Raw genomic sequence first — 17152 nt, forward strand, 5'->3', positions numbered from 1 at the left:
ATTTGTAAGTGTTGTTTACAAGGTTTTGCTATGTAATAAGCTTTGGTAGTACTGCATGTTTCTTTAATTATGGTTACAAAACATTAATGTCCACTGGAATGGATACGTGGACTTTGGTGTCACATATTTGAGCACTGGTTCTTCGACATCAGGTATCTTTGCTTATTTCCAATTCATTTCTTGTTGTAACTGTCGCTAAATGATGTTATCTGATGCATTATTATTATTAATTATTATTATCATTATTATCTGTCAGGAAAGTGGGCACTATATTAACACAATAATTTTCTTAAAGGATATGATCAAAGCTCATTTTGGAAGAAATTTTAGTCTGCTTTTGAATGGAGACATATCAAATCTCAGCCTTTTTTAAGGAAATGGCTGAGTTTACCAATAATATACGTACAGCAGACTGGAAGGCCTTTAAAGCTGTCTTCCAAGGAACTGCTAGTATTTTTATCCATGGCAACAATACTAATCTCTTGTTTGGGATATACTAGAGTCAGGATGTACTGGCATGAAACAACTCAAGTTATTAGCATTTATTAAAATATGACTCTACACTGATACTTCACCATTCGAAGTCATTTAAAGGACATAGACATAGACAGGATAAATTGTGGAAACTAAGGCCACTTTTGGAATGTGTAAAGAGAGCATGTCTGATTTTGCCTAGAACTTCAACAGTACAGAAAAAAAAGTGTTTCAGGAAAGCTAAATCCTGAAGGGCTTAAAAATTTTGTGTTGGGTTCTCCTTCAGGACAAGTCATTCACTTTGAGATTTATCAAGATAAGGAACTTTCCTGAGGTGACTGGTCAACAATTAAAATAACAAATAGGAGCCTCAGCAATCCTCACACTTTGCCAGAATCTTCCAAAAGGAACACATGTTTTTTGATAGATAATTTACCTCTGTGCCCTTACTAGAATCACTGGCTGAAAAAAACTAGCCCGCCACTGGAACAATAATGAAGTCAAGAATACCCAGGAAAGTCCATCTGACAGCAAAAAAGGTTCTTACAAATCAAGGCTGTAGGTCTGCTGACCGAACAGTGAGGAAAGACCAATTTATTTCTATTGTAAAATGGCAGTGATAACTTCATCTACCAATTTTGGGAATCAGTCCGTAGATCAATGTAAAAGATGTTTGAAGAAAGATGAGAGATACAATCAGGTTCCCCATCCAGCAGTAATCCAGTGCCACAATAAAGATAAGGGTGGCACATACATGACTGAAAGGATAATGATCAGCACCAGAACCAGAAAGTGGACTGTAAAACTATTTTCCACTTCGTACTGCCAACAACTGAATTCAATACAGTATTGACGGAATTAAGAATGATGAGCCAAAGAAGAGTGTCCTGCAGCATTTTGATTTATTAAGTGGTGAAAAGGAACAATATCCTGAAGGGGAGGACGAGGACTCAACTCCAAAAAGGGCAAAAACTATCACCCTCACAATCATGCCCACCTACTGTACCCCATTTTCTGGAAATGACTGAGTTGAAAAACAGCACGAAGAATAAGAACACTAGCTGCACAAATAAAATCAAAATATGTTGCCCACGTTGTTCAGCTTTCCTCTAACATCAAAGAATAACTGTTTCTCTGAATATCATCAGAAATGAAAGTGTCACAGTTTATATCTTTTTAAAATTAATAATTAGTGTTGATAAATGAGTGGTATCTGCCTAATAAGAGTGTATTTATTAGTTAATATCAAACTACTAATAAAGTAATTTCTCTAACTTTTTTTTTCTTTCTTTCTTTCTAATGCTTACTTATACACCACCACGGCCCAGTGTCGATTGTAATGGACAATACAGAAAAATCATGATTTTTTTTTTAAATTTAAAATTTTTATGAATTCCCTTTCACTATCTTCTGCTTAATACATACATAGAATATGGTTAAAAGAAATTCTCATGACAATTGCATGCAGATCTCAGGAAGTTGAAGGATTCATCCCGAGAGCTAGCAAGTTCGCTTTCTGTTTTGTGTGTACCAGTTGACAACTTAATACTTATTCACTGAGTGGTCTGCTTTACTCCTAAGTTATTTACGTTCCACTACAAGTTTCCTACATAGTTATCACAAGAAGCTAGTTTCACAAATTCCACTGGAGAATGATCCTGTCACACTGATGAGTAACTTTATGATGATTGGCTTACTAACAGTGAAATGTGTGATTCTAGTATTTGGAGAAGTTCTACTCAACGTTTGTGACATGTCATAATTTCACAAACAATATTAACGTTTCTCATGACTTCCATGCTGAAAACCAACTAAAACAGAATTCAATTTAATATTTCCCATTTGCTTCCAGCCAGTCTGTGTTTCAGTATGGCCATCCATCATCTGAACATCCAAATCTGACAAACTGACAGATCACATGAAATTATTTTCATGGTCTCTGAAAGCTCTTGTTACAGGTAGATTCTGTGGAAACATCAGAAGATTGAACACACTGTCTTAATCACTGACAGCTCTCTATTGACTACCACATCTGCCTACAAATCTTTGCTCTTTTGGGAACTTGCCATTTCTGTCAGTAATACATCGATACTAAAAAAAACTAGTCTTTACCATATTCAATAATGGACAATGTATAGTGAAATATTTTAGTCTTTTTGTAGTCTTACAAGAGACTAACACAAGTTATATGAATATGGCATCCAAAAGAACAGACACCATTGGTGATCTGGCAGCTCTCAAAGAATGAAATCACAGTGAAATCCAAACCTTTGTAGCTGCTTACAGGCTTTGATAAATATCAATGGGGGCAGTTGAAAATGTGTGCCCTGACCAGGACTCGAACCCGGGATCTCCTGCTTACGTGGCAGACGTTCTATCCAACTGAGCCATCGAGGACACAGAGGGTAGTGTGACTGCAGGGACTTATCTCTGGCAAGCTCCCCATGAGACCCACATTTCCAACTTATTGTCCACATACTAGATTTGTAGTGCCCCTCCCCACTGTACTCATTACTCACGGCAGTCAATCTACCAAATCCCATAAGAGTTTGAGCAATTTGAGTGCGTCCGAACTGCAGGTGATCATTGACCGGTAAGCCTCATCTATATGAATATGGTGTCCAAAAGAATAGACACCATTGGTGATCTTGCAGCTTTCAAAGAATGAAATTACAGTGAAATCCAGATCTTTGTAACCACTTACAGCCGTTGATAAGTATCAATGGGGACAGTTGAAAACGTGTGCCCCGATGGGACTCAAACCTGGGATCTCCTGCTTACACAAGTTACTCCATACACAATAGATTGCATAAGGGAGGAAAAACTTTTAAGTTAGTCTCTTTAGAAATGCCTTGTTATTTGTTTGGACGTACAGTCAAGTCATTTACTTAGTGCATAGTTATTTTACTTGCTCATGTACTTCAGTTTTGCAATATGAATGGAGCCCACACTGGTTTGGCACATTCCACTTGCATGTTTATTGGTCAGATCATCTCATCAGAGTAGTGCTCATTGTGTCAGTGGCTAATTATGTGTTGAATAAAGAGAAATCAAGTAGGGGTTCAAATCTTGTAAAGTTACATGTGAGCCCTCCAAAGATCAGTCTTGTGACATCACATGCAAAGTCTGAACTTGAGACATACAGTTCTGATGTGCAGATGTAAGCCTGATGCTCTGTAACATGACAATCAGCTAGATGATCATTGAGTTCTGTACCTGGCACGTAAACAGTCCAAAAGATGTGAAGACTCTCAGGAGTATCTACATATCCTGTGGTTAGTTGATGCACCAAGAACAGTATCCACATGAAGTCTAGGTACTCAATCACCCTTTCATGTATGTATTGAAGGATAATGTCTTCCAATAGATTCCTGAAGTTCATGACAGATGTTTGTATCCATCAAGAATGTAGTTTAAAGTGACTGCCTATGGTAAGAAAAATTTTTAAATTATATCTATGAAACAAATAACTGAACTAAAAATATACAGTTGAAGTCAAGGAAGACTTACCCAACAGGATGGTATTGAAATACTGTAGAGCAAGTAATACAAGGAACATGTCTGTTGATAAAAGTATGAACTGTGTTACCCCCACTAGAGAATGCCAAGATATCCTCTGAAGACCTTCTGGTAATGTAGCAAAAATTTTTCAAATTTAGTTTAAGCTGGTTTAGATTAGTCTGGTTATTCTGCATAAGTAATCTGCTCAATGAGTTTTTTGCATGGCCATCATCAATACCATGAGGTTTGTTTCATGTGCAACACTGAAACTGTTATAAATACATTCACTGTAAAAAATTTTTGTTTATATGAACTTTTAATTCTAAAGTTTCCATGCTGCCACCTCTTGAAATATTTAACATACCTCATGAAAACCACGAGTACTGCACTTTCTAATGTTGTGAAGTTAGCGACCTAAAGATCTAACAAAGCACGTCTCCTCCTATAAATATATCCATATCTCCTAGCTCCCCCTCTCACTACCTCCATCCATCTATCCATCTCTTTTTCACTCACCTTTTATCCACAGAACATGAAGCCAACACGTTAGGTTCATTAGGTGACCACTGAAGATCTTCCACTGATGATGTGTGACCACTTAGAGGTCTCTGATCAACATGCCAACCTGTCCAGCTTTCTTGAGGCCTCCATACATGAATTCCATGTTTGCAGTCCCCAGATGCTAGCACTCCTGGAATAAACAGAAATCAAACTGATGATGATGATGACGATGAATGATGATGATAAGATTTTAGAGTACTTGACTTCTGCTTCACAATCACACACACTAAATTACTTATATGGGAAGTAACCAGCTCAAACAGTTAAATATGAATAAAAACAACTTTTAAAGAAGGATGTGTGTCTATTCTACTTTCCATCAAGTCACTTATATCTAAAACTCTTCATTTGTGTACAATATATGTCTGTAGGTTTAACTAACCTAGAGACCAGAGAAACACAAGTCACTGAAAAAAACAATGCTACCTGACAGACAGTTGTGACCACAAGATGCACAAGTGTCATGTATTATTTGGCCAAAAGCTAAACATTTGCTTGAAACATATACTAACACATGCAACACTAAGATGTATCTACACAATGCCTTTTTTCTTTTCAACTCCGGCCATACACTTATATTTCCAACAGCGCAACTATGTGTGCACATTTGTGCACAAGTACGCTTCCCAGGTTAGACAGGAATCTCTTGTACTGTTTAGCAGAGGACAGACAACTGGGAATTGCTTGTATTTTGATGTGTAATATGTTGAGGTTATGCTTTATGGTGATTTATTTGCAATAGTTTCTGTTGACCTCAAAGAAAGCAAACTGAAATTTACAGATGAGAAATATGGAATGCCACTTCTAAAGATTATTTGAATAAAAATTTGAGATTTGGTGCCCTGACCATCATGTATTAGATAGGAAGTCTCCAATTACTGTAAAGAATAAGATATGTCCTGAAGTTGGAAAACAAAGAAGCAGCCTACAATTTTATGAAAAGGGTGTCTAAAAACTGAACAAATATTACTGGGACGACTTAGCATAATTGAGAAGTCTGAGATCTGTACAAAAGAAAACATGGGTTATACGTAGCTCCTCAGCAAACTACCGAAAACTGAAATGAAGGGCAATGATGATGAAAAAATACAAAACTGTAAAGTGCAAACTCCATTTCAGTGAATTCTGGAGTCTGTGAAAATCCAGATTTATCATGTCCAAGATTTTGATCTATACAATTAAAGATGCTTAGTCAACTTTTTATAAAAGAAAATACAAATGATTTATTGACACCAATTAACCTTCACATATCAACTAAGAATCCCTGTTAAGTATTTCTCAGTTTCAGGAATAATCACTGAATTTAAAATGAATTATACGAATTGTAACCATGTCCTCATAAATATGATCCAACGTTCAGTCATCAATATTCTGCACAACACTTATTGGGGGTGAAGCCACATACTGACTTTGACTTCTAGTTCCTTCAGTTGCCGGATATGACTTTTCAGAACTTTTGGGAATCTCAGAACAATGTACAGTTCCTTCTCCATTATCACTCTCAGTCACTTTTCCTCCAATGTGTTAGGATGTATTTTTGTTGAGTGCCCTTAGTATTTTTGCATCATGATATTGTGTAACATGCAAATGGCCCATCTTGCACTCCAATTATTTCTTCATTACTTAAGCAACTTTCCAAATAACAGCTCAACACCAATGAAAACTGGCTTCCACCTTCTCTGCCATTAGTAGCTGCACTTCATTTATCAAACAAAGCAACAGACTAGCTCCCATTGTGCGTGCAGCTACAACATAGTGTGGTAAACACACTGGCCTTCAGGTGGTGCTAGCAGCTGCACATGCAATTTTAGAGATGAAAGGCACTGATAGCTATTCCAACAGGTACAGCATTTTCAGTCAGTTTTGCCCATTTAGTCTGGATTTGGGCCTTATTAGGAACGAGTAAAATTGACAATAAAGAACCATAAAAAGTTAAATGTGGTCTCTAAAGAAAATACAAAATATTCCATAAAAACACACAAAAACAAACTAAATCAGTCCTTTAAGTTCTTGATAAAAATTTAATACAAATGACAACAGTCACTAACATAACAAAATGCTACACAGGTAGATGTGCCCAGCTGGTCACTAAACTAAAATGTATGTACCAAACACACTGCAACACACATAAATCTGCTACTGATTTGGTGGTAGGAGGGTGGTAGGTGGATGTGTGGGCGGGGTGGGGGGTGGGGGAGTGGGGGGGCTGTTAAAAGTGGTTTACTGGTGGTAACATCAAGTAAATTTCAACAGCCATATCATCCGTGCTTGGATCATCACTCATTCACTATTTAGCTCTGCCACATGGCCTGGTGCCTTCAAATGATTTCTTCTCTGTTTTATATTTTAGTGCCTCTCCTTCAATCAATGGAGACTGGTTTTGTTATTGGAGATACTGGTTGTTCTTGGGCTGTCTGAAGCGATGAATCTGTGATCTCTGGTGCACACTTAACTGCAACCTATGTTGATGGTGAGAAGAAGACTACTTATATGGCTATAAATTCAGTACTGTATGCTCACTTGCAGGCACTACTGCTTTTTCTTGCCACTGATAAACAATAAATGTTTCTGAACAAAATACCACTTCTTCACATCTCAACATGCACAGGATAGGCTGCTACTCACCATATAGAAGTAGTACTGACTTGCAGACAGGCACAATGAAAAATACACTGAGGTGATAAAAGTCACAGGTTAGCGATATGCACATGCACAGACAGCAGTAATATTGTGTACCCGAGGTATAAAACTGCAGTTCATTGGCAGAGCTGCCATTTGTACTCAGGTGATTCATGTGAAAAGGTTTCCGATGTGATTATGGCCACATGACAGGAATTAACAGACTATGAACACGGATTGGTAGCTGAAGATAGACAGAAGGAACATTACATTTTGGAAATCATTAGGGACTTCAATGTTCTGAGATCCACAGTGTCAATAGTGTGCCAAGAATACCAAATTTCAGACATTACATCTCACCACAGGCAATGCAGGGGCCAATGGCCCTCACTTAACAACCGAGAGCAGCAGCATTTGCGTAGAGTGGTTGGTGCTGACAGAAAAGCAACACTGTTTGAAATAACCACAAAAATCAATGTGGTATGTACAATAAACATATCTGTTATGGCAGTGCGGCAAAATGTGGTGTTAATGGGCTACGGCAGCTGATGATCGATGTGAATGCCTCTCCTAACAGTACGACATCGCCTGCAGTGCTTCTCCTGGGCACATTACCATACCTGTTAGACTCTAAACAGCTGGAAATCAATAGCCTGGTCAATGAATCCCAAATACAGTTGGTAAGAGCTGATGGTAGGGTTCAAGGGTGGTGCGTTGTATCCATGGAGCCAAGTTATCAGCAAGGCACTGTGCAAGCTGGTGGTGGCTGCATAACGGTATTAGCTGTGTTTGCATAGAATGGACTGGATCCTCTGGTCCAACTGAACCAATCACTGACTGGAAATGGTTATGTTCAGCTACTTGGAGGCCACTTGCAGCCATTCATGGACTTCATGTATCCAAAGAACAATCATGTTTTGATGGATGACAATGTGTCATGTCAGCAGTTTGAAGAACAGTTCTAATGAATGATGTTGCCACCCACACTGCCCAACACGAATCCCATCAAACATTTTATGGGACATAATTGAGAGGTCAGTTCATGCACATAATCCTGCAGTGGCAACATATTCAGAGTTATGGACTATAAGGGTAGCATGGCTCAGTATCTCTGCAGGGGACTTCCAGTGATTTGTTGAGTTCATGACACACCAAGTTGCTGCAGTACACCAGGCAAAAGCAGGTCCAACATGATATTAGGGGTATACAATGACTTTTGTTATGCCAGTGTAATGCAGTAATACTGAAGCTTTCGGACTCCTTCTTCAGAAAAAAGAAACACACTCTCTCTCTCTCTCTCTCTCTCTCTCTCTCTCTCTCTTCCACAAGCATAACTCACACACAGATGGCCACTGTCGCTGGGTGCTACTACAGCCTGACTGTGACTTTGCCTGTGCCTAGCAGGAGCAGTCATGTAGCGGGGTTGGGTAGTGGGTGGGCATAAGAAAGAAGTGTAGGGTAGGGAGGGGTAGGAAGAGCAGAGTGCAGGTGGGGGACATGCCAGTACTGTCTTTGAGAGTGTGCAGACATGTGCAGGAATAGGATCAGGCTGCTAGGAGCTGCATTGAGAGGCTGTGTTGGGGAGGAGGCAGAGAGCAGGGAGAACATGCTGCCCAAGGCTATGTGCTTCACTTTAGCTATAGCTTGTGCTATCTGGATTCCTCCCATCAATGCAATGGGAACTCTCCCTACAACATATCCTTTATTCCCGCAACTACCATGGCCTCAGACTTCGTTAAGTCCCTTTCATCCATGTGCGTATCTAGTCCCTGCTTACACTCCAGTATTGCATACACCCCCTACCTGCCAACCAATGCACCTACATAGTCCTTTCCTCTTCTCTCCTTTCTTCTCCCCCCCCCCCTCCCCTCCCAACACAGTCTCTTGATCCTCCACCTAGCAACCCTATCGTGTCCTCACCATATCTCTGCACCATCCCATAGGTAGAACAAGCATCTTTCCGTACACCTACCCTGGTAACTCCCAGTCTCCCCACCTCACATCTCTTTCTTACCCCTAATACCCACCACAGCTAGGTTGCTGCTCACGTCAGAAGCAGTCGCAGTTGGACCGTAGTGCCTGGAGACAGTAGTGCCATGTGCAAGCGTGTTGTGTGTTCTACAATGGAAGGAGGACTTTTTCCAGCTTAAGTATTACAGCATTCTCCATCACTGACCGAGTGAGATGGTGCAGTTGTTAGCACACTGGACTCGCATTCGGGAGGACAATGGTTCAAACCCCACTTCTGGCCATCCTGATTTAGGTCTTCAATGACTTCCCTAAATAGCTTCAGGGATATGCCGGGATGGCTCCTTTGAAAGGGCATGGCCGACATCCTTCCCTAATCCAATGGGACTGATGACCTCGGTGTCTGGTCCCTCTCCCACAAACCAACCCACCAACCAACCAACCAACCAACCTTCATCACTGGGCCTGTCTGTGACTCAACATCTCCTCTACACTTTCCATATTGTTATTTGATCCTGGAATTCTGTTTCGCAGCAGAATACATTTGTCACATAATCTTGACCACTTTAATTTTCCTTTCCATCAGAGGAACATCCACACTGTGTTTCCCAAATAGTTCACAGAGAATAGTGGTGCTGAACACTTGGTTACATCTTCATTCTTTGTATAATGAACATCCTAAACAGTGGAAATGGTTGCCCTCCTCAAGCTTGTCCTCTAGTCTCTTCATAATATTTTTCAAATCTGTTATTCCTTCCCCCTTTCAGGGCTTTTTATGTTCGGCACCCATTAACACTACCATGGTGGAAGGGGTCAAAATGATCCCGTCATACTTTTCCATGTCAGGCCCAATTTTTTTTTTTTTTTGCTTTTTTCCTGAAATCATAGGATTTCTCCTAATTTTTTCTCCTCTTTATGATGATTTATTAGGCACAATGGGTCAATTTGACACTACTATAATTTATCTTCTAATTACAACACAATCTTACAATGGAGTGGCACCACTCAGTGATCACTCACAGTTAATGCTGCTCACTGTTGCATCTTAGTGTGTGCACATTTCAATCTGTCACAATTTATATCGTGTCATTCAGGTACAACTCTTTGTAATGAAATATATTTTCGAAAAATGTGTCAACAGTGTGGACTTCCTGTTGAAGAAATGTTACATCTCTTACAGAATTCTGTCAGAAATTGACTTCACTGACAAAGACGAGGATTTTTTACCAGAAACAAGTGAAGATGATGTCAACAAGCAGGGATTAGTGGCAGAGGATTCATATGTTGACACATCATCACCTCATCTATAACAGCACACCCAGCTGAATGCCTGCTGCAAAGATGGTCGCTGGGGATAGAGCTCCATTCTAAAGGAGAGAGGAGGGTCCATTATTTACAGTTGCCAACAAGTAGATAACTCTCATCAGCGCTTCCTGCCCTATTTTTGACGAAGCAATGCTACATATCACAGAAATATATAAATCATATGCTCAAAAAGTACTAAAAAACAATGATTGGACCTTGTCACTTGAGGAATGTCTGCAGCTGATATTTGGTGACACACTTGAGCGCCCACTCTCATCAAGGACATTATGCCAAGGGACAGATTTCTCTGTTTTGATAGAAAATGCCTGCCAGCCAACATCACATCTCTCGCATCCAAAGTTCATGAAAACAATTTCCGTTCTTACTGCCCCGGAGAAAATATAACCATAGACAAGCTACTATTTCAAAGCAAAACAAGATGCAGATTCACTCAATCCAAGCCCAAAAAATATGTTCTCAAATTCTGTATTGCTGCTGACATAGGACAAAGTGTATATGTAATGCTTTCCCACACTCTGGAAAAAGAGGTCAAGCTTAGACAGAAGCAAGCATCTGGAGATTTCACTGTTCTGCATCTTATGTGGCCATCTCCAAATCAAGGAAAAAATGTAATGACAAACCACTTCTTCACACCTCTTTAAATTGCCAAGAAGCTCAAAAACAAGGAAACTTTATTAGCTGGTAAAATGAAAAAATCTGTTGTGCAATCCCTGGTAGGGTAGTAAAGAATCCAAATGCTGAAATACACTCCACCACCATCCTCACCAGACTGACCCCAGAGACTGCACCATGACGATATACCAAGGAAAGAAGACTAAAAATGTCATTCTGCTACATAAATTACATGCCTTTATTTATATAAAATGTCTACACCTCAAATGATACTTGATGGCACATCTATCCCATTGGGAACATACAGTGTGTGTATGTTCAGGGCTATTTTGTACCACAAGCAATTGGGAAAATATGTTGACTTAGGTAGAGCCCCATGTATCTAAACTAGTACATACCATATTTACACAAATGTCAAGATTACTGTAAAAAGTAAATCTCAAATATCAGCTGCAATACTAAATTTATGATGAAGTTCAATTAGACAGTACTTAGTGTTGTACCCCCCCCCCCCCCTCTCTCTCTCTCGCGCGCGCTCTCCCCCTCCCTCCTCATCCCCTTCAACTCCCACATAACCACAGTGCAGCTGTTACGTAGACAGAACAGAATGGCTCTGCTACAATCGTAGCTTTACACACTCTGCCACTAGGTGGCAGGCTGTCTACACATGACTTGTACACATGTGTCGTGGAAATACCAGATTTATTGGGAGGTCTAATGGCGTGTCTAATTTCAGGGGCAGTGTAAGTTGACGGTAATAGAAAAGTTGATCTTTTGGTTTGTGAGTGACGATGGGAAAGGAGCATATTAGTTACACAGTGGAATTTAAACTTCAAGTTATCACCCATGCAACGAAACACAGAAAGTGAGAAGCTGGCCACAGAGTTGATACTGAAAAAAAAATGTTCATCAGTGGTGAGCAAGTGAAGAGAGATTCTTAAATAGTTCGAAAAGTTGGTGTGCATTTTGAGGGCAAAAGTGCAAATATTGAGATGAGGGAAAAGACTTGCTTGATTTTGTAATTCAAAATAAGAATCATGAATGCGTCATTTTGGTGGAAATAATTCAAACTGAAGGCTGCAAAATAGCACATAAAAGAAACACTTTACCAATAGAATTTAAAGTTTAATATGAATGGATTTGGCGATATATGCAGCAAAATAATCTATCTATTCATTGCAAAACTACAATTGTGCAAAAACTGCCTCACATTAGAAAAACAGTTTGATATCTCATGTAATCCAACTGTGAGAAAGAAATGGTTATTTACTTTTCCAGATAGGGTATGCAGATCAAATGCCAGTTTATTCTGATATGTCAAGCAGTACTAAAGACAGTAAATAACATAGGGGAGCATAGTGCACAATTATGTACATATGATGGTGAAATGCAGTGAGACACAGCAACACTGAGCATTATGGTTGATGGACAAAAATTGCCACTATATGTGGTTTTTAATCAGAAAACTGTCCCTGAGGGAGAAAGCTTCCAGGCTGGTATCATTGTAAGAGCTTGGGGCATTGAGTGGATGACAGAAGAACTGGTCTTAAATGGATTCTGGCAATGTGGAATAAGTGGCCAGGTGCTCTTCTTGACTTCAAATCAGCACTTGTGTGTGATAGTTTTTGCAGGCACACTAGTGATCGAATGAAACAAAATCTGAAATAACAATAAAAGAGAAGGAAAGTTGCTACTCACCATATAGCGGAGATGCTGAGCCGTGATCGGCACAATAAAAAGATTCACACAAACATAGCTTTCGGTGATTAAGGCCTTTGTCAGCAGTACACACGCGGGCGCGCGGGCGCGCGCACACGCGGGCGCGCGCACACGCGGGCGCGCGGGCGCGCGCACACGCGGGCGCGCGCGCGCGCGCGCACACGCGGGCGCGCGCGCGCGCGCGCACACGCGGGCGCGCGCGCGCGCGCGCGCGCGCACACGCGGGCGCGCGCGCGCGCGCGCGCGCGCACACGCGGGCGCGCGCGCGCGCGCGCACACACACACACACACACACACACACACACACACACACACACACACACACACAGAGTCAAGCGCAACTTGGGCACACATCTGCAGTCTCAGAGGGCTGAGTGTAGTTTCAGCTCTCTGAGACTGCAGATGTGTGCGCAAGTTGCGCTTGCCTGAGAGTGTGTGTGTGCGTGTGTGTATGTGTGTCTACTGCTGACAAAGGCCTTTATCACCGAAAGCTATATTTGTGTGAATCTTTTTACTGTGCCTATCACGGCTCAGAATCTCCGCTATATGGTGAGTAGCAACTTTCCTTCTCTCGTATTGTTACATTCCATCCTGGATTTTCCATTGTTTGAAAATCTGAAATAAGGAAACATTGTCCTAGTGATTATTCCTGGCAGCATGACAAGTGTGTTGCAGCCTTTGGATGTGTGTATCAGTCATCCATCCAAAGCTAGTGTAAGACAATTCTATTGAGATTATATAATGAACAAAGCAACTCTGATGGCAGGAGGCCATTTGCATATGTGCTTTTTTGTCAGAAGGCTACTTGGCAGTCAATATCAGAAGAACTTATCATGAAGAGGAAAAAAAGTAATTTCCAATAATCTGGATGAGACTGAAGATGACTGTGTTAGTGCCTCTGAGCAGCATTATGGATCATTTAGTGTGGGTGAAGAAAATCAGATGCTGGAGATGCTGGAAAGTGATTGTGCTCGATTTGGGTGAAACTTATAGTCTGGGGTAAATCTTTCCACTGTGTAATGTTCCAGTGTATTTAGATTTAATATACTCATAGTTATATATTTTTGGCAAAAGCAGTAAAAATTTATTGTTAATCTATTCCATGTTGTGTAACTCTTACCTCCATCAGTCTAATCTAGATTTGATTACAATTCTTCATTTTTGTGGCCACAGCATTCATAAATACTTTACACTTGCTGAACATATTTAAAATCCACATTTGGAAACTATTAAAAATGTGGAAGCAAACAACATTTCCACATATAAACAGAAACCAGACTAAAATGCCACAACTGACAATTTTTTCAATAACTAAAACAGAATATGTAAGGTAAAATATTCCGTATTTACCTTATCGTAAGGCTAGGTGTTATTCCAAATTTGTCATGCGAAAAATACAAAGTTGTCTTATATTCACAGATTAAACTATTCTTGCTGAGGTTAACATTTTTACATTGTTATTAGAGGATATATAGGTGGTCGTCTTACATTTACAAATGAATCTTTGGCTACTGACAGCATGTGCAGATTTAGTTTGAAGAATTTTGGAGAGCAGGAACGGGCAAATGATACTCGCATCTCAACAGGCGCAAGATTTCCTGATGTGACAAAGCGTTCGATGCAGTATCGGCATTGCTCGAGTAATCACATGACACTGGACTCTCATGGTGCTAGTGCAAGCGATACGTGAGAAACTATGAACTAGCCACTATAACAATCTATTACAATTTGCTTACAATTTAACAGTCTTGTGAAAAACAGGAAGAAATAGCACTGAATTCTATCATCTTACAAATTCCTGTTGCATTAGAACAGGTTTCCAGATCAGTATTTTATTTGATAATTAGAAACTGTAATGACCTACTAAATAGGTTCCAAATGAGAAATTTGGTCACTGTTCACACATTGGAATGCTGGGTAATAATGTTACCATCTTCTAATCAGCTTTAGAACAAAATGGTGGCTTTCAGAAGAAATAAGAAGCAAAATTAATCCATAATGAAATGTCTAACAAACAAAATGAATCGTATTAATCTAATTATCCTCCTAAGAATAGATTGCAGTGGCAAGACCCATCTTGGAGATAGTACCAAACAGACATCAGTAGATTATGGCATGAGCACAAGTTTAAGGACTGGAAAAAATCATGACTACCATCTTTTACTTATGTATTAGTTTCTGTTGTTACATATGACTTGCATCCTAGAAGACATTGCTGTCCATGTTTCACAGTTGCTTAAGCACAGCACTATGGAAGGGATGGGGGGGGAACAGTGATGTTGGCTTGGCTGAGAACTCACCAAGTGTGGGAAGAGGAGTACTGTAGTGAGCAGGCAGCAAATTACATCATACTACCAACCTTGGGAATCTATACCGCATACTTTCATTTTTAGGAGCATCTACCACATTTAAACTGCACTTTGCCTGAATCTATCTGTAGTTGGAACTGAATTGACTTTAAAATTGGATAAATACCCAACAATAGTATTCATTTCTGCAGGAGACAGTAAAAGTCTAGATTGTCACCAATGGAGTTTCGTGCAGTAATGTAGTCGACACTCACTGTGACATATGTCAGCTGCTGGTTCTACACTGTCAATGAAAGAGCAGTGGGCACATGATATGTTTGGCAGCAAGAGACATTGTAACAGTCTCACATCAGTATAGAAGCGAAATCTGTTATGTATTTGGATAGAAACGGCTGTTTTCTCAGTCCCCCCAGTAACCACAACCTCAAAAATCACAACATATTTGGAAGAATCAGTTTGTGTCAATGAAGATATAAATTTCACAGCTGTGCTATTGGGATAATGATTAAAAGTAGTGATACCACAGCAAGCAAGTTGAAAATGTGGAAAACAGTATGCAAATTAATGTAAACCATTTATTTTTGTTTAGTTTATTTCTCCCTATATTATCAGAATATAGAAGATCAATAAATGGCATAAATTTAGAATAGGTATAATGTTAATCTTTTAGGCAGATACTATATGTCAGTATGTAATTTAGATTAGGCACAATAATGTTAAAAGTAAATTTTTCTCAAAAGCCTCTTATATTTGGGTAAATACAGTATGCATCTTTAGAAGCAGTAAAACAGCTTTAAAATACCTTTAATAATAAATCTGATTTATGCAGTAACTGCTATGTATTTTGTAGCAAAGACTAGCTTCACTGAACACGTCATCAATTTTAAACCATATCAAATTCAAATACATGTAACATTTTGTGATTTGGAACTCTGTGTTTTATGTACATCTGCTTCTATTTATGAGCATGTACATACATAGAACACACTATCATCTGCTAACCACAGTTGGCTACGTTGGCTGCACTGAAACAGCTGTCAGAACCAACTGAGGCCATTTGATTCATACTGAAATACCATCTCACATCAGTTGCTGCACCGAGGCTCTTTAGAAAGTGAAGAGTTTGAACAAACAAGTCGATCCAGTTCTGGAAAACAAAGTCACTTTTCTTTATTTAAGACAACTGCTATATTAAGTTTTTAAGCCACAAGATACATATACATGTCATTTTGAAATTGAGGAGTTATGATCCGAGGGTAAAGATCTCAATTATAGGCCACACCATGACTTTTCAAGCCAAAATTTTGGAAAAAAAGTGCAGCATATGTTCACATAAATACGGTAATACAACTGAGGTGCAGCAAGTGTACTAGAGGATGTCCTCCAATGGCTGTTTCAGCTGACAGCCATCCGTCCCATTGGTGTGAATCATATCTTGAAAAAGAAAGTTCATAGCCCATTCCCCATCACAATGTTTATACCATCCTCATGATTTTGGTATTCAGTAAAAATTCTCTTTTGCTATGACACACAGTGTACTACCAGCATCCCCAACAGTGCACTGTAATATACAACATTCCCAGAACTTACAGCTATTGTCAGTGCTTGCAGCACTGTCCAGCCCAGTCGAAACTAGCTAACTTACCTCTGACTTACATGCCCCAGGTGCCCCACATACATTACTAATTTCAATGGATGCCATAAGCATTATTCCTCAGGAGCCACTGTGAACAGTTACATCACAGTTTTACTGATAGTTCTATGGACAATTAATCTGTGACTGGAGAGAACCTAGTCATCATAACTTATAGTAAAATATTCTGGCCACACTATCCTCCCTGACACACACAATTCATATAAAACACACACACACACACACACACACACACACACACACATTATCATCAGTTGTAGGACTTATTTACAACATAAGGATCAGAAACTTATGTCCAGGAATATATCAACCCCTGCACAAAATTTAAGTTTATTTATACGAGAATCATTGCAAACTTCATAGCAACTACTTTTGTGTAATGAATTACAAAATTCTGAAATATGCAAAT

At 39.5% G+C, this 17152-nt stretch overlaps 1 protein-coding gene across 1 annotated transcript in view; it reads right to left on the reverse strand.

Annotated features, from left to right (window-relative positions):
* The window catches only part of LOC126251561 (glutamate-rich WD repeat-containing protein 1), a 53537-nt gene that overhangs the window by 22817 nt on the left and 13568 nt on the right, over positions 1-17152 (reverse strand). Inside the window, exon 5 of the mRNA XM_049952078.1 lies at positions 4492-4666. Within this exon, the coding sequence (XP_049808035.1) occupies positions 4492-4666 (175 nt within the window). The remainder of the gene's footprint in view (positions 1-4491; positions 4667-17152) is intronic.

This window comes from Schistocerca nitens, chromosome 4, assembly GCF_023898315.1.
Source record: "Schistocerca nitens isolate TAMUIC-IGC-003100 chromosome 4, iqSchNite1.1, whole genome shotgun sequence".
In the NCBI taxonomy this organism is placed as follows: domain Eukaryota; kingdom Metazoa; phylum Arthropoda; class Insecta; order Orthoptera; family Acrididae; genus Schistocerca; species Schistocerca nitens.